General features: G+C 52.6%; 1 protein-coding gene across 3 annotated transcripts in view; it reads left to right on the forward strand.

Annotated features, from left to right (window-relative positions):
* Positions 1 to 318: 318 nt before the first annotated feature.
* Positions 319 to 21,110, forward strand: part of Mtcl2 (microtubule crosslinking factor 2) — a 70,109-nt gene continuing 49,317 nt past the window's right edge. For 2 of the 3 annotated variants that reach the window (XR_010047398.1, XM_063248385.1), the window contains exons 1-2: positions 321 to 1,311; positions 19,862 to 20,086. Coding sequence is in view for 2 of the 3 variants with exons in the window: in XM_063248385.1 (XP_063104455.1) it covers positions 637 to 1,311; positions 19,862 to 20,086 (900 nt within the window). In the remaining variant the exon portion in view is untranslated. Of the gene's footprint in view, positions 1,312 to 19,861; positions 20,087 to 21,110 lie in introns of all 3 variants that reach the window. The other variant, XM_063248386.1, reaches the window with a different exon arrangement.

Below are 21,110 nucleotides of genomic sequence, written 5' to 3' on the forward strand. Positions count from 1 at the left end.
GCACGCGGCCCCTGCCAGGCCACCGGGCGTCCCGGCGACTCCGCGGGGTGCGACTTCCCGGCCCGCGGCGGAGGGGGCGGCGGCCGAGCCGAGGAGGACCGAGCCAGGGCCGCGGCTGCCCCGGCCCGCCTGACCCTCGAGGGGGTCGCTGTTGCCTCGCAGATCCCTCCCTCGCTCCGTGCCTGCGTCCCTCCCCGCCGCTCCCGCCGCGTCCGCCTTTTGTTCGCGGAGCCGCGCGCCCCCGAGCCGAGGCGGCGGGGCGGGGAGCTGGCGGGGCTGCGCGGGGGGCGGGCCGCGCCGGGCGGAGCCGGGGCCCGGGCTGCAGCCGGACTCGGAGCCCGGGGCGGCGATCGGCGAGGAGGCGGCGGGGGTCTGGGTGCGCTCCGGGGGCGCGGCGAGGCCGAGGGGGCGGGCGCCGGGCGGAGCCGCAGCCGCAGCCGGGGCGCCTGGAGGCGGTCGGGCCGGTCCCTCCGCGCACAGAGCGGTGCCGAGACCGCGCGGCGGGGATCTGGGCCGGAGCTCAGGCCCCGGGCCGAGCGAGCCCGAGAGCAGTCGCGACCCGAGTCGCCGGAGCCACGCCGAGGCCGGGCGGGCGCGGGCCATGCGCGCAGCGCGCTGAGAGCGCGGGAGGCCGCGATGGAGGCGCCGGCGGTGGAGCCCCCGACGCGGGGCTGCGGCCCCCCGCCCGCGCCAACCCCGGAGAGGAAGAAGAGCCACCGCGCGCCGTCGCCGGCCCGGCCTAAGGACGTGGCCGGCTGGTCGCTGGCCAAGGGCCGCCGCGGCCCAGGCCCGGGCGCCGTTGCCGCCTGTGGCGCCGCGTCCTCAGCGCGGCCGGACAAGAAGGGGCGCGCGGTGGCTCCCGGGGTGCGGGGTGCGGGGACGCGAGTTGCCGGGGTCCGCACCGGGGTCCGCGCCAAGGGCCGTCCGCGCCCCGGTGCGGGCCCGCGCCCGCCGCCGCCTCCGCCCAGCCTCACCGACAGCAGCTCGGAAGTGTCGGACTGCGCGTCGGAGGAGGCGCGCCTGCTGGGCCTGGAGCTGGCGCTGAGCAGCGACGCCGAGTCGGCGGCAGGGGCCCCGGCGGGGACCCGCACCGGGCAGCCGCCTCAGCCTGCGCCGGCCACGCAACAACCTCCACGGCCGCCAGCCTCCCCCGAGGAGCCGTCGGTGGCCGCGTCGTCGGTGGGCAGCAGCCGCCTGCCGCTCAGTGCCTCGCTCGCCTTCTCCGACCTCACCGAGGAGATGCTGGACTGCGGGCCCGGCAGCTTCATGCGCGAGCTGGAGGAGCTGCGCTCCGAGAACGACTATCTCAAGGTGGGGGCGCCAAGTGGATGGTGGGGCGGGCTGTCATGGGCCCCTGGTCCTGAGGCACCAGCCGGCCACTTTGCCACTGAACGAGGTGGGACGGGGGACCCAGACTCACTGAGAACTGCCCTGAGGGCAATCTAAGGCTCCCTCTCCCTTCTCTCTACTTTATTTGGGAAGCCCTCTGCTGAAGATGGACTTGGCAGGCCACTTTTCAGAAGGCCCTGATTTGGGGAGCAGGGATTTGGAGGATTCCTGGATGGGTGGGGGTGGGTAAGCAGTGAGGGGCCGGACTTCTGGAGCCTTCAGCACCTGGAGCCCCGCCCCCAGACCAGCAAGCTGTGGTTGTGGGTTGTGGAGGCTCTCCTTTCCCGGGCAGGCATTGGTGAGCAGGCTGCCAGGGAAACCTGTGGCCATCCCCTGCCAAAGAGAGGCTGGAACACAATTCTGAGTCTTTATGCAGGGCTTCCCCAGGACGGGCTTGTCCCTGCCTGCCTTCAGGGCGGGCCCAGTTTGAAAGCATGACATCTGGGAACATCCCCTTGGCTAGAGTCCACTTCCTCCCAGTCTAACGGTCCCACAGCCTGGAAGGTTGACGTCGTGGGAGAACCGTTTCAGAGGCAGCTTCCCAAATCGCAGTGTATTGTGTGCTGCAGATCTTGAATGCACTACTGTCCCACTGGCCCCTCTTGGGCACTGTTTTTGGTCTTCCCTGAACCCAGTGGGAGAAGGGAAGCCTCCTGCCTGAGAGGAGCATTCCCGGAGGACAAGTGGGGACTTTCCCAGGGAACAGGCTTTGCCTTGGCCCTTTCAGTGGACATGAGCACCTCAGGGTGAAGACCAATCTCCATTACCTGCTACTGCCCTGATGTTAGCTGTAGGGACAGTCCAGCCCTCGTGCTGACCTTGTTCTGGGAAGCTGGAATCCTGAGTTCTACTGCCCCAGGCCAGGCAGTTTTGGAAGAGACAGAAATGTTGCCTGCACTTGTCAGTTGATAGCTTGGCACAGCACCCAGAGTGCCCCTGGCTGGGAGCCAGGGAATTAACAGCACTCTGATGTATGTCTGCCCGCAGCACTTAACTTTGCTATGTGGTGCTTTTGGCTAAAGGTTTCTCCCTCCTTAAGAGTGTTGTCATCTTTCTCAGTTGTGTCTCTCACGTGTTTTCAGTAAATGCTTGTAGACTAGGGTCTGTCTGGAGTAGGATAACCTGCCCCTTCAGCCTCAGGGCAGACCTCAGTTTCCTCATCTGTTAAGTGGGAAGATGAGTCTTCCCAAAGGCCCTTTCAGTGTTGACAATCAGAAGTTGTGACAGCCCTTGTAATCTTTCCAAACCAGTGGTGAAAAAAGAGCAAGTGGAGGATGGGGAAGAGGAGGAAGGGGAGGAGTAAAAACACCTTTGGGTCCTGGCCTTGGATGCTTCCAGTACTCTGCCTTAGCTGCTCTATATCCAGGCCCTGAACCCCTTACCCTCCCTGCTTACCCTGGCAGAGAAGGATGGGGTCACAGTGATTTGCATCACGGTCTCTTCATTACTCATCTCAGGGCCCCTCTGTTTCAGGAGGTCATCATGTAGCACCCCATAATCTGTCTGGGCCTCTTGGGACTGTTTAGAAGGGAAATTGGTTTGGGAGTTTGGGAGTTGAGTCTGGTCCCACAGGGCCGAGGGCCCTGTTGCAAACAAGCCATTGCCTGGGCTAGGACTGAGCCTCTGTTTCTGCCATCTGTTCTGTTGTTTAGGCTTCATGCATAAGCCTCAGGCCACTATTGGACTGGGATCTGTAGCTTCCCCAACTGATCTTGCACAAATTCCTTAATGTCTGTGGACCAGTTTTGTCATGTGTAAAAGGGAGACCATCACACATCTTCCATCCTTAAGACTTAGATGAGATAATGTATACAAACACCACCAGAGTGCCTGACATGCAGTCTGCCTCAGTCAGGAGTACCTGAGATACTGCTATTGTCAAGAGATGTGCAGAGCACCTATCACGTGGGTTCTGTAGGTGTGTAGTGTCGATCCTCCCCCCCACCTGTCACAGGCTGAGTTTTTTCTCCTAGCCTCTCATTAATTCATTCATTCATTCACCAGGTATGCCTATGGGGCCTGCTGGGTACTAGTGCAGATCTGGGACTTCAAATGGGAACAAGCCTAAACTGTTTTCAAGGAGCTTTGCAGAGAGACCAGGGTTAAACAGTAGTCACAAGATAAAGCACAATGGAGATCATGGTAAGGGTGGAGAGGGGTAAGTGTTCCAAGAGCACATGAAGGTAGAGCCAGGGTTCAGGGAGGCCCACAGCTGGGATGGCATGGAGCCAGCTGAGTAAGGAGGTACAGTAAGAACGTGAAGAGAAATTGGAAGAGGCTTTCGGAGTTCAAGGACAGGGATGAGGCCAGAGCAGGGAAGGAGAGTGATGAGGGAGGGGAGCAAGGGCAGATGACACTCATTCTTGCTGTGTGCTCCTGGGCCAGTCCCGTGACGCCTCTTGAGTTTTGTTTACCTGACTGCTGACCTCACACAAGCATAAAAACTGAATGTGGGCCATCAGTACAGGGGTTAGGACAGGAGGCATAGTTTTGTTCATTCTGCAGATAGTAAACAGGCCAGAGCAGGAAAGGGACTTGCTCCAGGTCTCAGAGCCAGCTCTCCTAGCAGTTAGGGGTTGTGAGAGTGTATTAGATTCTGACTTGTTTCTTGCCTCTCTGATCCACTTGGTTTCTGATAGGCAGAAATTGGGTAACTGGGGAGAAGACTCCAGATTGCCATCATGACTAGTGAAAGCTGGTATTGGGTTGAGCAGAGAATACCTGAGTCCATTGGTGGCCCTGTTCAAGTTCATCTCCCAGCTGGGCACTAGGGGACACTGAGGACTGTCAACCATGGAAGGACTCTCTGGTGGCTCCAGATCTCCCATCTTATGAGGTCCTGCCCTGTGACCCAAATGAGTAAAGTATAAATAAGACAACTCTCTCTCAATGAAAAGACAGAAGGGACTTCTACAGAAGTAGAGAGCTCACTTGAAATATTCAGAGGGTGGATGACCTTGGATGCTTTGATACAGAAATAGGGTTTGCAGAAAGCAGCTTGTAAACATTCTGAAATGGTGGTTGTGATTTCTTGAGCACTGTTCGGGGCAGATTTAAGTGGTGGCTACAGCTGAGCTACCTGGCCTTGGGTCCCTGCTCTTCAAGAAAGTCTGAAGGTTGTTTACTGTAGAGATTCCATGTCCAGGGGTGCAGCTTTATCTGCAGAGCAGGTACATCAATGGTGTAGACCTTGAGAACCCCACTGGTCTGAGGTCACCCATGACACTGAAAGTTACCTGTTTATTCTGCGGTGAGGTCATGCCACTCAGAGCTGAAGCCCAAAGCCCTGGCTCTGAGACGAGACTGTGTTGTTTGCTATGTGGCCATGGACAAATCACTTGGCCTATGTTGAGTTCCTTGTCTGCACAACCTCAAAGGATTGTTTTCGGCAGTCAGGGAGGTATAGACAAGAAAACATTTTTTTTTTTTTTTTTTTTTTTTTGTGGTACTAGGGATTGAACTCATGACCTCGTGCTTGCCAGGCAGGCACTTATGCCACTGAGCTAAATCCCCAGCCCAAGAAAACATTTTTGCAAGCAATGAAACTCGTATCTCATGGGGAATCGTTACTCTTAGCCAGTGAGCAGGCGGAATGTTTGTGTTCCTTCTTTGAGGAACTAGAAAAGGAGGATGGATTTCCTTAGCTTTAGAATATTAATAAATCAGGAGCTGCTCCAGGGATGACAGGAAGGTGTGACTGCATTCTCTACTCTGCAGGTGCCTCCTGGGAAACCAGGCTCTCCACCTCCCTGACATTCTAGACCTGTGCTTGAGGTACTGACAACCTAGATGTCTATTGAGAGGGACCCAGGAGAAGCACTTTATTGATTCCAATTGCCATTATACAGCTGTGTAAATGGAGGCTGCAGGTCATGCAGCCAGGATTCCAACCCCAGCTGGTCTATCTCAGGGGCTTGTTCCTTCTGCAGTGGGACCAGTGCAGTGAGCTTTGTGTTGCCAAGTGTGTCTGGGACATGGGCTGGTGAGAGGAATTCTGTCGTGGGCCAGGCTCTAGACTAAGATTTGTAGAGTGCAACTGATGTAAGACAGGCTGAGGGCCTGGAGCCTGCAGGTGGGGGTAGGGTGTGTGTGCTTAGGTCCCCGTATGAGCAGCTGTGTCTTCTGGGGGATAAGCATGCCTGCCCAGTGGCAGGAGAACCCTTCGGCACTTAGGAAATGTTAGTGTCCACCCTGTTCCTCGTCTTTCTCTAACCTGCTCCTCATTCATTCATTCAGTATATTTTTTGAGTGCCACCCAGGTTCAGGGCCATACCACAGGCCACTATGTGTAGCTCTTCTGTTTTCAGTTGCTGGATGGTGCAGAAAAGAGAGCTGCAGTGTTTCACTGGGTAGGGGAGAAGGCTGGCCCAGAGTCCTAGGCTCCTCCATGGACTGAGAGGTAGCCAGCAGGAGCCTGCTCCAAATCCTGGGTCTCTAAGAATCCTCAGCTGTTTGTCTGTCACAGTGGGCGGGGATGCTCCTCCTAGATGGAAAATGTGAGGCAGTGGCTACGTGGTCTGGGTGGATGAGGAGCTCCTAGGACTGCCAGCATGCCTTGCAGAGGAGCTGGGTACACACTGTCTTACACAAACACATGTCCATTCATAGCACAAGCTCAGGGACCTCAGCCACTCAGTCTCACGGACACATCCTGGGAAACCCAGATGCTGTAGACTTCAAGAAGCATCTCACTGGGTATTGCGGCACACATCTGTAATCCCAGCCCTCAGGAGGCTGAGGCAGGAGGATTGTAACTTGGGCTACTCAGTGAGTTCAAGCCTAGCCTGAACTCCATAGTGAGACCTTTTCTCAAAATACAAACAAACAAGCTAGCATTGGAGGATCTACACTGAGAAGCATACGTGGACCTGTGTGAGTGTCCCACCTCCTGCTTCCCACACCCATATGTTACCAGACAAACACACAACTGCTCACACCGTAAAGGAGACCCCAGCCTTGGAAACAGCTTCATCCATGCATCTCACACCCTAGACACACTCACATGTGTCCTAGAGATGGCCATGCAGCCTGGAGATGCCATCAGATCTATTGGAAGTACTCATACCATACTTGAGCATGTGCACGAACCCACATAGCGTTATACGTGTGCCAGCCTCCACCAGAAGCCACAGGTCCACTGTGCCAGGTGGCAGACACCTGCTTACTACCCAGGTGTGGTGCCCTACTGCCTCTTGCCCAAAGAGCAGCAGACTTGCACACTTATCCGAGGCTCATCAGACAACCACCAAGGAGACACCCCCAAAGACATTCACATACATGTGCCACAGGGTCATATACACATAAGCAGGGACATAAGCACAGGCCGTTCAGATGTCAGACATGTAGCATTTGCAAACCCAGGGCATACACACACGTATAGTCACATATACTAGCTGTTACATTTCACCCTCACACTGACACACAGGAAATCCTGGTTAGTTTCCTGGAGCCGATCTGTACGAACTCCTGTTGTTCTCTCCCTGCAGGCTTCCTTCCACAGGTGCTGGGAGCCATGAGGACTATGGTGGGGCTAGGCAGTGTGGAGTTGATTTTGTAACCCTTTGGATTTGAGGGTCCCACAAGGCTGGCTGATGCTGAGTGGCAGTGGACTCTGGCTAGCAGGTCCCCAAGTCAGGAGACGCTGTACCAAAGACTTCTGAGGGCAGGCACTTGCCCCTGGGACCCTATGGGGCCCAGTGAAATGGACAGGCGTCAGGCTGCTCAAGAGAGGAACATGCCCTCAGGCAACTCCATGCTACTCTCCTCACAATTTCCTGCTTGTCCTCTCTCCCCTGTTCCTTCTCTTTCTTTGCTAGGGGCAGTGAGGGGCCGTGACACTCACCTCTGTAAAGGGGATCCCTTTCTGGCCTGGAGATGATGTAGGAGGCCAGAAGAGTTTGGGTGCTCAGAGGAGGGGCTGGGTGCAGGCCCTAGAGGAGGGGACAGTACAGCCAGGAGAGCCTTGAGTGACCATCTTTGTGCCCAGCTCCCAGAATAGTGCCTGCTATATAGAGTAGCTCAGGAAAGTAAGTGTTATAATTAAAGAAAGACAGAGATTAGGCTGTGGAGGTGGGCTGCAGGTTTGCAAACAAGAGCTGGAGACAGCTGTGGGTGAGAATCTGGGGAAGGGAGTTGGGCCTGCCTGGGAGGGGCACTGAGTAGCTGTGGTTTGCTTTGTTTCTATATATCTGTAGCAGTGAGCATGAGAAGGCCTGGCCTGACTCAGGATCCTAGAGACGGAAAGAATAAAGGCTGTAGGGTATGAAGGAAATCTGTCTTTGAGGTGAGGTCTGGGACCTAAATTTACTTTGTCACGTCCTCCCTATTCATGATTTCCCTATGCAAGCCTGTTCACCAAGCCTCAGTCTTCCTGCCTGTGAAATGGAAATGCATATGCTTTCTCACAGCACTTGGGAATATTAGAGTTCAGCTGTATGCACCATCCTGGGCACAGAGGAAGGGAAAGAGCCCTAAGTCCTGTGTAGCTTCTGAGTCAGAGGAGACTCCAAGAGAGGAACTTGACGAAGTTCAAGGCAAGGGCCTGACTTACAGCCAAGATCCTTCCTATGGTCATCCACCGCCGTCCGCGTGGGTGACTTCATCTGCAGTCACGTTCACTCCCCTTGGGTGTAGGGAGAAACTCAAGCTGGGGTGGGGAGAGAGCCGAGGCTGGGGTGTTCTGGGCTGGGCTGGGCTGGTGCTTGCTGGGGCCCCCAATAGTGGCCCTGCCTCTGCATTCACTGACTGTCCTGAGGGGTGACAAAGAATGGAGTTGGTGGGAGCAGCAGGCTCCCCAGTGGCTCAGGGAGTGAGAGCAGCAGACCCAGGCTGGAGTCCTGCTTCTGCCTTTGCCTTTCTGAGCTTCCCCTTTGAGCCTCAGTCTTCTCACCTGTGCCATGGGCATAGTGATGGTGTTTGCCTTCGGGGCTGCTGTGGGGGTTAAACAGGAGAAAGCAGGGGTGTAAGGAGATTAGGCTCATGGTTATCGGTCATGTAGGCTTGGCTGTCACTCAGCATCACCTTGCTCTGGTTGGGTCCTTGGCAGCAAGAGTTGTGTCTGGGTCTGGTGTGGTTTTGTGGGTCTTGGCCAGGGTGGCAGCCTGGAGTGGTGCACAGAACTGAACTGCATCATGGGCACTCCAGGACACTTCTGTCCCCTGCATGCCCCATGCCCCATCCCCTGCTGCTCAAGTCCTTCTTCCCTCCATGCCTACAGAAGGCGCCTCAGACTTCAGCGGGTGCCTTTGCTGTGGGAGAGACACTCCTTGGGGTCCTGCATGCTAGAGCAGAGTGAATAGTCTTCTGTTGCCCAGCCATAAAGAGAAGGTAGCAGTTTGGGGTCTTCCAGCTGCATGGGGTCAGCCCAGGCCTGCTGGTTCCTCGGGCTCCTCATCACGTGCGCCAGCCTCTCCCTGTTACCCCTCCTGGCCTGGCACTGCCCCAAGGCTGAGCGGGACCTGTGGTCTCTCCATCATGCTCCACCCAGGTTCCAGCCTGTTCCTGCTTTGCACAGCAGCTGCTGCAGGCCTGGCCCTGTGCTCTTCCCACCCCAGCCTGTGCCCTGACAGCTCCCTGCTCGTCACTGGTTTCCCCAGCAGCTGCTCCTGCTTCTTGTGTATTCCCATGTTAGACAGATACCGTGGAGCTTCTCAGAGGCTCCTTTGGGGGCAGCCGCCCAACTGTGATTACATTATTAATTACAGGTTTCACATCGGCTCTTTCTCCTTGTTATGCATGAGAGCAGGAATCACATAGCCCCTGCCAGCTATGCAGGTATAAGCTGAAGCCTAGAGAGGTTAAGATGCTGGCCAGCATCACACAGTGAGTACATGGATCAAAGATGAGGGTTTTGAGATGCTCTTTCTGGGAGGCTGAACAGGGGGATGGATGGCAAGAGCAAAGAGTGTTCCAAAGGTCAGGCCTGAGCCTGGGTGTCATTGAGCTCCTGGCTCTTAGATCCTCAGTTCCATTCCCAGAGACCTCATCTCCCTGCTCTGTTAGAGACTTGGCTGCAGCCCAGAGGCCATTGGGGGTTGTTTTCAACATAATCCAAAGCTGCCTTCCTTCCTGTTCCCATGGTGAGGACAGCAGGGACGCTGACAGGCGCTCAGCACTGTGAGAGGGAGGCCTCGAATGGGGCAGCGACAGAGTGGTGTCCATGCATATCCCTGCCCCAATACACACTCGTGTGCATAGCTCTCTCATGTCGAGCATCTGTGTCATGCTTAGAGCTGCGCAGACCTGGGAGGCTGGCTCCTGGCCAACTACGGGACCTTCCTCTTCCTGTGCCTCTGTAAGGTGGGACTAAGGTAATAAATAGCAGTGACTTTCTTGAAAGGATCTTCAGTGTGCAAGAGCTAATGGCTGAGCTGGGCGTGGTGGCTCACGCCTGTAATCCCAGCACTCGGGAGGTTGAGGTGGGAGGATCGTTGTGAGTTCGAGATCTGCCTGGTCTCTGTGTGGCATACACCACATCCTGGCATACATTAGCTGTTATTGTCTGTGTCCCATTTTAGGAATTCGGTCTAGTTTAGTTTAACAGAGCTCAACTGGACCTGAATGCTGGCTGTGTGACTTAGTGTGTGACCTTGGGCAGCACACATGACCTCTCTGAACTCAGGGCCCTCACCTATTTGGTGACTGCCGGAATCCAGGGAGGAACCTCTGGTGCCTGTTTTGTCAAGCTGCTGGTGATCTATGGTGCTGGAGACACAGGACTAGGAACCTCCTTTTCCCTCTGAAAAGCAGAACCCTGTTGTCTCCAGGAATGGATGGCCCCCATGCCCAGCTACAGGGGCATTGTATGGCACGGTGTCCTGCTGGACACGACCCTCTGCCTCTAGGACCTATGACTTTTAACTCTCCTAAAACTGGAGCCCAGCATCTACCCAAAGAGGCTAAGCCAGATGGATTCAGCGCTGAGCTGAGAAACAGGGACCCATAGTCCCTTCCTGCTCAATACTGGGGTTGTCCCCGAGCCCCTCTGGGCCTCAGTGCCCTCTCTGTGAAGGGAGGGAGGCTTTGGGTTCCCCTTCCCTGGTGGCCATGCCCAGAGTGTTTGCACTGGGGCTGAAAGGGAAGTGGAGCCTTCTGTGGTCCCCTCTTGGGGTCCAGGTACAATGATCTCATCTGGAATCTTGACAGCCCCTGGGAGAGCAGCAGAAGGGACAGCAGATGGCTGCCATGGCCTCTTGGGTGAGACCAGCATGCTGCTTCCGTGGCTATACTGGGAAGAAATACCTACTGCTGGTCATTTCTTCTGGGCCTGGGATGAGTGGATGGGACCAGGGCTGGGGACAGGTGGCCCAGAGCCAGGGTGGCAGATGGACAGGCAGACTGGGCTTTGGCCCAAGGGAGGGACTGTGGTGGCCAGGTAGTGTGGGAGAAGGAGGGCTGGGCAGGGATCCTGGCCCTGTTGTGAACCCACAGCTCAGCTCTGTTTTTCTTGAGTCCATCTGAGCATCAGCCAGTTGGACCTTTGGGGCCTGGAAAGAAGCAGTATGTTTGGGTCATGTTCGGAGGCAGCGACCTCACTGTTGATCAGCTGGGGTCTTTAGCTTCCACACACCTTAGCTTAGGAGAATCAAAGAATTAGACTCAGATGTGCAATGCTGCTCAGCAGCGGTTTGCTGCACCGAGTGCAGTGGGACCATCACCCTGCCGGCTTAGGCCTGTCTGTTCATTCAGCAGCTGTTCCTCTGCTGTGTGTGCCAGGCATGGTGCTGGACTCTACCCTGATTGTTACATCTTAATGGTAGAGACTTTCCACAAGAAAACAGACAAATAAAATATGAGTATCACAGGTGAGTTTGTGATACCTACCATGACAGAAACCAAAGGGGAAGGTGGATGTAATGGGCCTCATGGGAGGCCTCTCTGAGGAGGTGGCTTCTCTCCCAGGAGGTGGGTGACGTTGTGGTGGAGGTAGAGGGCAGGAGACAGAGCCACTGAGCTGCGGAGTGGAGGTGAAAGGGAGAGACCCCTGCCGAGGGAACTGTGAGGGCAAAATCAGGGGTCCTCTGTTGTGGGGGTGGGGCAGTGCTGGAATTCAGCCAAGGAGAGGGAGGGTGTATAGGGAGATGAAGGTGAGAGGTGAGCAGGGGTCCGGCCAAAGGACTGGTACCCCGGGGATAGAATTGGGGTTTCATTACGGATGTGGTGAAAAGTCTACCACCACGGAGGCTTTGCTGTCTGTGCTTTGCTTTTTGTGTTTCTGACCAGGTGTACGTGCACATGCATGCACGCATGCCGCAGGTCATGTGAAGCCAGAGCTCTACTACCCCAGCCCAGGTCAGGTGTACTGAGGTATAATGTATATACAGTAAAATGAGTTTTAATAAGTGCATCCAGGTTTGTAACCATCTCTAATGAAGATAGAAAGCAGGGGTGTGCATGAGCTTAGTAGAGTATTTGCCCGGTGTATACAAGGCCTGAGTTCCATCTGCATTCCCCAATACTGCTGGGGTTGGGGGTGGGGGAGATTGCTTCTGCATTCAGAAACCTCGTGTCCTATTGGTTCCTTCTCTGGCCCACAGTTAGCTGGGCGCATTGCTGGGTTCAGCCACTCATTGTCACTTGCTGTGTTTTTGCAGAGGGACCTCATGTTTAGTTACTTCTCTCTCCTGCAGGGCAATTCCATCGTGTTCAGGTGTCTGCAGTAACATGTAAGGGTCCTCAGAGGACCCAAATCTAAACTTCTTCCTTCTGTCCTTATTGTACAGATTTATCACCTTACATTTCTGCAGGTTTCTTGCAGAAAGGAAACCTTCTTAGAATATGTGAGATGTGGTTTGAAAGTGGAGCTCTGGTGCTCCTGCTTTTTGCCCTGGTGGTGTCAGACCAGGGTTTGGGATAGCAACCCAGACCTCACAGAGGAGGCAGCTTTGGCGAGGACAGAGGTTAGTTCTTTTTCTTCTTATTTTGTGTCTTTTGTTTTTGGTCTTTTTGAGACAGGGTCTCCCTTTGCAGTTCAGGCTGGCTTTGAGCTCACTTTGCAGCCTAGGCTGGTCTGGAATTCACAACGATCCTCTTGCCTCAGCCTCTCGAGTGCTGGGATTACAGGCGTGAGCCACCACTCCCTGTTTTGTGTCTTATTTTAAGCCCTCTGCTAAGAATGACTTCCAAAATTATGTTTTTACATTTTTAACATGAAACATAAAGGAAACCCAGTATATTGAAACACAATTATTAAATTAAGATTCTGAGTTATGAAATAGTAATATGCATGTTTATTAACTCATAAGCTCTTGTGAAAGATCTGTTAACTACTGTAATTTCAAAGTACTGATGAGTGTAAACAATATTTTGACATTTCTGCAACAACTGTTACAGGGTATGAAAATATCTGTGATTTCTTTTGGTAGCAAAGTCACAGGTGCTGCTAACACAACCCTGCCTTGGTCTAGAAGGAAATGCTAGTTCTCAGAGACGTGATGGCCAAGTTTACAGATTTCCCGAATTGTGATTCAGAGTAGAGATCCTAAGGGGAGTGATCTGTGTCCTGCCTGGAGGTCTCTTGGGCACAGTGTGCCATCTTGCCTGAGCTTCTCTGTGACTCTTCATCTGTAGAACAGGGATGAGCATTCCCGGCTTGCCTCAGCCAGGACTTTCTGTAAGGACCCGTGCGATGATTCTGATGGAATGCCTTTGTAAACTGTGGAGCACTGTGCTGCTCTTCAAGCCTGGCTATTATTAGCAGCAGTATGAGCTCATGTTGTGCCCTCTGGCCCAGCCTGGACCCACGGATGCTTTCCTGGCCAGTTCCCCAGGACTCCTGGGAACCAGCCACAGGGCAGGAGAAGCTCTTCTCTGTGAGGCTGCTTCCTGTAGGCTGCCCTCGGGGATCGCTGAGTTGGTCAGAAAGGCACTTTGTGGGTAGGGAGGGGAGGCTTCCTGGGCAGACAGACCCAGCCCACCCTCCAGGAGTGGCATGGAGGTCTGAGAGCAGCTAAGGATCTGCCCAGGCCCCTCTGCCCTTTGCAGCCAGCCTGTCTCGGCTGTGGAGAGAGAGTGCAGGCAGCAGCTATACTTCCATCCACTCTTTCTTCAGTAATGTGTCTGCCCATGGGTGGTGATGAGTGTATGCCCCATACGCCATGTTGTCCTGCTTCACTCTGGGGATCAGCCCTGGGGGAAGATAGACTCAAAAACACAAGTACAACCTAAAGTTGTTAGCACAAGGGACCACAGAGGTCAGTATTAGGTGTGAGGCAAAGAGAATGTTCTGGAATGTTCTGGAGCTTGGTGAAGGCCCTTCTAGTTAGTGCAAGGACGGGCCTGAGTAAACCTGGAGAACAGGTATGCGGCCCTGGCCCAGAGCTGCTCATCTTGTGTGGAATCTCTTTTGTTGGAGCAGCTCTGGGAAACTTCTGAGCCTCTCAGCCTCCTCATCTGAAAAATTAGAATGTTTTTGGCGCCTGCCTTAAAGGGATGGTAAGAGGAAAATAATGCACATGCGTACCTGGGCTGGTTCCGGACCTAAGAGAAGGTGACCAGGGTTTCAGGCATTGTAGATTTGGGTGCTGGGGGCAGGAGCAAGACCAAGTGGGGAGACAGGACTACCTGCTTTTCAAGGAGTTGATATATCTTAGATGCATGTGCTGTTTTTAAAGACCACAGTCTAAGAATGATACCCCCCAATCCTTTTTTTTTGGAATTGGGAATTGAACTCAGGACCTTGTGCTTGCTAGGCAGGTGCTGTGCCACTGAGCTACGCCACTGGCCCTAACAATGATAAATTATCAGTTAGTTTAGTATTTGCTAATTTTATTACACTCTTTTATTAGGTACATGTGAGGAAGTCATAGGGAGTATAAATTCAGGGTTTTTGGGGATTGGTACTGGAAAATCAATTTGAGTAAAGCTTAAAGCCATATATTTTATGATAAAGGGACTTGAAGATGGCCAAAGCACTGATATTATATATTTGCTGTAAAGAGAATTGTAAGAGTTTTATTTTTCCAATATTAAAAGTCACTTAATAAAGACTTGTTTCCATTAAAAAGAAAGCTATCTGCTTTTTTAAAATGTCCTCCAATAAACAGGCATTGACTGTGATCTGACTAAAACCTCCAGAAGGGAAAGTGCTGACCGGTGCCCATGGCAGAGTAGGTGCTCTGTCCCTGTCCCCCATTTTCCCATCCATTGCTCATTTTGGCTTAAGAATCAGGGGGCACTTTAGGTGATCAGGGTGCACTTCAGGGACAGTTCTTGGGGAACAGAGACAGGAGAGCATGGAGGGGCTTGTGGGCTGTGCCTGATCTGCGTCTCTTTCCCAGCTTCTGTGGAGTGGCCTTGGGCCCCCCAGACTCTGAGGTTGGTACTGCCAGGCAGTATGACATTTGGTGTCTTTGCTGGAGGGTGAGATTTGGGGATCGCCCATGTTTAGAGAGAGACTCCAATAACCTTGCACTTGCAGCCACCTGTTCCACTGAATCAGTGGGGTTTGGCCCTTCTTCTCCACTTCTGGGTTTGCTTATGAACCGGCTGGGCAGCCTGCACTCCCCTCATCTCCAGCAGAACCCACCCCCCCAACTCTCTCAGTCAGATCTGTCACTCAAGAGCTTCCTTGGGGTGAAGCCTGGCTGCAGGACTGAGCACTTTGGAGGATTCCTGGGCTCAGTGTGGATTCGGAGCATTAGCTATTGAACAGGGTCCTGCCCTCTGGGGATGCACCCCTTGCCCTGCAACCCCTTCCCCTGCCCCCACCTCAGGCTTGTGGTTGCCAGCTTCTGCTGCCCACGTCTCAGCAGACGCCTGTGCAGGCCACAAGCTCGCTTTTGTCAACTCATCCTCTCATGTGGGCCTGTGCCAGGAGGGACTGGCCCGCATTCTGCCTGCAGCTGGGATAGTCCCGCCTCCCCAGAGGGTCCCCCGCCCCTGCCCATCCTAGGAAAGACTGACGTGGCTGTAGCAGCCTATTTGTCAAAAATGGACTGTAGTGACAAGCAGGCGTTAGGGAGACAGCTGCTCATGTACAGAGACCATTGATTCATTCACTGCTTCAGTAGATGCTTGTTGAGATCCTGCCTGTGTTCGGCCTTGGGAGGGGGGACTTGTGCTGAGAGATGGGACTCTTGCCCTTTTAGGGAAAAAAAAAAAAAAAAAAAAAAAAAAAAAGATAGAAATCCCTTGGGGTTTCTGATTCAGTAGGTCTAGATTGAAGCATGAGAATTTCTAGCAAGTTCCCGAGTGATACTGATGCTACTTTAGGGTTCACAGTTTGAGAGCCACTATGATTTAGGACTAGGTGCAGGAATTATGTGTGATATATGTATATATGTTTTCAAAACTATCTCAATGATCATGCTTGACTTTCCTTTTTTTTTTTTTTTTTTTTTTTTTTGTCTTTTTAAGACAGGGTCTCCCTGTGCAGTTCAGGCTGGCCTTGAGCTCACCTTGTAGCCCAGGCTGATCTTGAACTTATGCCTCAGCCTCCTGAGTGCTGGGATTTCAGGAGTGCGCCACCACACCCAGCTATTATTTATTTATTTTCATGTTTTACTTTCATAAATAGAAAAATCAGGTACTGGACTGGAGATGTAGCTCAGTGGTAGCATGCTTACCTTGCATGCATGAGGCCCTGGAATTCAGCCCTCAACACCATACACATAAAAGAAAAAAGAAAAATCAGTTACTGAAATATCCAGTTCCCCAAAATGACACCAGTACTCTAAATGTGATCCTACATGGAGAGAGGTGACCTTTGTAAGCTAAATGTCATATATCTGTTAACAGTTCACAGTGGGGCTGTAATTTGCATGTCCCTTTGGATGGCATAGGGTAGTCCCAGTGGGTGGTACAAGCTGCCTGATAGGCCTGTCATGCAGGTACCACCTGGTTGAAGCCTGTGAGGAGGCGTTACTACAGCCTAGCATGATGACCTTGTATGTTACTTGCTTTTCCCTTGGGCTCAGCCTGAGCCTGAGGCCCACTCAGACAACCACATCCTCCCCAGTTGCAGACCCACCAGTCTGACTGGAGGAGGGTAAGTGAGACAGTCTTAAGTGGCACGGCTGGGATTTGAACACAGGCCCGGTGGCCCAGGTTGGCTTGAACTTAGCCTTCCGCTTGTACTTCCTGGGTGCTGCCTTACTCCGGTCCCCTCACTTCCTCATTTCCCCAGCTGATGTGCGATGATGGGGTCACTTCCTTCTTTTCCACTTCTGGTCTGTCCAGGTGTGGGGTGGGAGTCTGTGTGTATTTGGAAATGGTGTGGGGGGATCTCAGTGCGGTGACTCTGCTCCTGACAGGCAGAATCATCCTCCTTGGGGGTGCTGCTGGGTGCACCCCCAGGAGAGAGGCCAGTAGGGACAAAACCTTTTCATTGACAATGTAGTGAGACAGCATCCATGGGGTTGTGAGAAGTAGTTATTTGTCACCTCTGTCTTCCTCTCCTGGGTGTAGATCTGTCTGAGAAATGGTCCCAGGAGGCAAGCAGATGAGTGTGCAGAGTTTGGTCAGCTTTCATACCACCAAGAAATGGCCTACAGGCCACCGCTGAACCCTGTCTCCAAATTACACCCCAGGCCTTTCCTTTCCCTAAGGAAACCTCCAGGCCGACTCCCTGGACCACACCTGCCCTTGCCCTGCGGACAAGTGTGAAGGTGGCTCCCCCGTGCTTGTTTCCTCCCCAACCTTCAGTCCACTAAGCCTAGGGCAAGAGATGTGGGGACAGCCAAGAGTAGGGACATCCCTTGTTCGTAGGGGGAGCTAGCTTAAGGAGCAAAGAATCTGGGGCTGGGGATTTAGCTCAACGGCATAAGCGCCTGCCTTGAAAGCAGGCAGTCATGAGTTCGATTCCCTGTACTGATAAAAAGGAAAAAGACCAAAAAAAAAAAAAAAAAAAAGGAGCAAAGAATCTGAGGCCTTGTTTTGTATTTGAGACAGACCACATGTGGTCTAGATGGCCCTTAAACTTGCTATCTTCCTGCCTCTGCCTCAGCCTCCAAAGTGCTGTAATTACAGGTATGGTACCTGTTTTCTTTGGGGAAGGAGACCCGACCAGTTGGGGCCTCTAGGTCTGGCCTCCTCTCCAGAGTGGTTTCTCTACCCCCTACCCCATGTCCTGGTTCCATCGGTGTCACCCTTGGGTGCTTTCTCTAGCAAGTCCTCATCCCTTCAGGCTCAGTTTCTATTTTTAATGTACAGTCAGTCTTATTTAAGCCAGTCAGCCACACTTGGCTAAGCATTATGATTCTCACTTGGGCCTTGGTTTTGACCTGTTATGAGCTAATAGCTGTGCATTTCTTCTCCCCTCTTACATGGGGTGTCTGATGACCATTTTACCTTGGTTCCTCTCTCTTTCTGTCTTTCACCTAACCAGCATGCCTGCATTCATTCATTCATTCAGTTAATCGTGGTTGGGAACCTGCAGGCTGCTAAGGCGTATGCAGGTTGTGGGGGACTGGGCAGGTAGAGCGGCCTTCCAATATCTCACAGTCACTGGGAGATAAACTTTAAAGAATTGCAGATGTGTGAATCACTGCAAAGGAGAAGTGAGGGGTAGCTGGGAGCTGGTGGCAGAGGAAGTGAGCTCACCCCACCACACATACGCTGAAAACCCAAACCCAGATTACTCAGCTCTGCAGGTCCCTGTGTGACGACTCCTGCCTGGTTTCCTCATGACAGCCGTGGCTGCCTTGGCGTCCTCGCTGTGTGTATCTCAGCTTACTGAGTTCTTTCCTGCCTCTGAGCCCTTGCACACACTGTTCTCTTTGCCTGTAATAGTCTCTTCCTGGCTCTCTCTGCATGGCTGTTTCTTCGTGCCTCACTTACACGCTCCCTCTTTAGAGGTGGGCTCTGTGACATGTCCCCCAGCATAGTTCCTTCCGGTCACTCCTTCATGTTACCCATACTGCTATGTCTTTAATTTTATTTTTGCTTCTTCTGTGGCACTTAACAGTATCTGGACTTTTTATTTTTATTTTTTTATTTCTTGTGTGTTTGCCCAGTGAGTCTCAGGTCAGAAGACTTAGAAGGGCTGCTTTCCAACTGTCCCTCCATATTCCTGTGCTTAGCACAGGACCTAGTACATAGCACTCGTCATTGTGGAGTGTGCATTCGTTTTCCTACTGCTGGTATAACTAATCACAAATTGAGTAGCTGTGTGAGTCGGCTGTTGATCACTGTGACGGGATATCTGAGAGAATAAAGTTAAAAGGAAAGATTTATTTGGTTTACAGTTTTGGTCTGTTGCTTAAATCCATCACTGAGCTTGTGGCAAAGCAAGACATTGTAGCTTCGGAGGCTGCTCACTTCATAATGGTTAGGAAGGGAAAAGAGGGGCTCCGGAGAGGCCATTATCCCAATCTCCCCTTCAAGGGCACACCCCTCAGTGACCTGACTGCCACTGGGCCCCTCTTCCTGAAGGTTCTGCCAACTTCCAGTGGAACCATAGGCTACAGTGACCAAATCTTTAATTCATGGCATTTGGGTGACATTTCAGATCCAAACCATTGATTAACAGCGGCCTCCCTACAGGTTACCTTCCAGTTCTGGGAGTTAGAAATTTGAGAATCAAGGGCTGGTGACTTTATTCCTTATGAAGGCTCTTGGCGAATTTCCTTGCCCTGCTTTCCAGCTTCTGGAGGCAGCCTGCAGTCATTAGCTCGTGGCCCTTCCTCCATCTGCGCAGATTCCACTTCCTTAGCTTCCACGCTCATGTGGCCTCCTCTCACGTGCCTTCCTCTTATGAGGATCTTTGTGATTACATTGGACCCACCCACAGAATCCAACATGGAGAAATGTGTTTACATTTTTAAAAATTCATTATACCAAAGAGCACAATGTCATTAACCCCCCCGGCAAAATAGTTGCCTTTGCTTCAAATGCCTTACGCCATTGCTCTTGCCACTCTCCGAAGCCGTTCTGGACGTTCTTTCCTGAGTGTCTTTAGTTGCTTTGTCATGGCTGCCTTGATGTCCTGAATTGATTTAAAACGTTCACTTTTCATGGTTGTTTTGACTTTGGGGTAGAGCCAGAGGTCTCATGGCACCAGATCCAATAAATAAAGTGAATGAAGACACAGCATAATGTTTTTACAGGTCTGCCTGTCCTTTGGATGGCACTCAGCAGTAGCATTCATTGTGTTTTTAAAATCATAATTCATAAAGACATTCATGAAAAAGGACTTCTGTAACTTTCAGAAATTGGCAAGAGTGATAGCTTCAGTGTGTTTGAAGAGAGGAGAATTATAGCAATGTGTCTTTTTTACAGTAAAAATCGTTTTTTAAACACTTTCTTATAAGTCCATATAATCTTCTGGCAAGGCCCTTAACTCAGTCATGTCTGCGAAGTCCCTTTTGCAGTGTGAAGTGACACAGTCACAGTTGTGAAAGTGGGTATGACCATCTGTTATTCAGCCTGCTACATCCAGGACCCTCTGTGCGGGCTCAGCATTGGGTGTGGCAGGCACTCAGGCACCTGGCCTGTACCATAGGACCCAGTGATGTAACTACTTTCTTTTCCACAGGATGAGATTGAGGAGCTTCGGGCTGAGATGCTAGAGATGAGGGATGTCTACATGGAGGAGGATGTGTACCAGTTGCAGGAGCTGCGGCAGCAACTGGACCAGGCCAGCAAGACCTGCCGTATTCTACAGTACCGGCTTCGCAAAGCTGAGCGCCGCAGCCTCCGTGCTGCCCAGACTGGCCAGGTGGATGGCGAGCTCATCCGTGGTCTGGAGCAGGATGTCAAGGTGAGCCCTTGGGCCTCCCTCACCTTCACTGGTGCCCTTGTTGGGGCTGGGGCCATGAGCCTTAGTTTCCCCATCTGCTAAGTGGGGATCCCTGATGAACCAATAGGCCTTTTGCCAGGGGTACTTGAAAGTGATACCATAATGTGAATTCTACTAATAGCAACTACTGTTTACCTGGTATCAGCCATGTACCCATGGTGTTGGGTTCCTGTGTCCTAATGCAATTCTATGGCAGTTTCTTATACTGCTAGGGAGAGACTGAAGATTTGAAGTTGGGTCAGGTTGGCTCAGGTCTTTGCTGTGATATGCCTAGGTTTGTGACTTTGAGCATGTTACGTATATTTTAACTCCTACCTCCCAGGAGTCTATGAAAATGAAGTGAGATAGATAAAATACCACCATAAGCACCAAAAACCTTAGCTGTTATTATTATGTCCGTTTTCCAAACAAGATTCAGACATCGGAAGTACCTGTCAGAGTCGCTGCATGTGTCACTCAGACCCCTCAGTGTCCCAAACCTCAGTGTGTGGCCCACTGCTCTTGGGAAGCAGGGGAGGGGTGGGTGAACTAGCAGGTGGGGCCTACAGGTGTGAAGCTCACCCTGCCTGTGTATGAAAGCCTCGATCTGGAGGCTGGGAACTTGGGGACCCCAGCCCACCCTGCTTCTTTCAGAACTCAGCCCAGTGAGGGTTTTAGGGGCTGTGGCTAGGGGCCCCTGGCAAAACCTGGAGGTCTAAGAAATCTTGCAAGGATGACTTCTAAGCTCAGGCCTGGGAAAAGTGGGTATGTGCTGGGGGAATGGAGAGAAGCTCCAGAGAGATGGCCTCCGTGAGGGAGCAGCAGGGCGGTTAGGTGGGGAATTAGCACACACACAGATTCCGAGCAGACGGACCCCACCCCCCATCTCATGCTAGAAAGCACTGGCAAATTTGAGGTCCAGAAGTAGAATATGTTATTTAAGGGCCATGAGAGCTAGTTCCTGACGGGGCAGAGCCAAGGGCCTACCCCATTCAGGGTTTGCACC

The sequence above is a fragment of the Cavia porcellus genome, unplaced genomic scaffold (assembly GCF_034190915.1).
Source record: "Cavia porcellus strain 051 isolate PalLab524CR breed Dunkin Hartley unplaced genomic scaffold, mCavPor4.1 scaffold_5, whole genome shotgun sequence".
Classification (NCBI taxonomy): domain Eukaryota; kingdom Metazoa; phylum Chordata; class Mammalia; order Rodentia; family Caviidae; genus Cavia; species Cavia porcellus.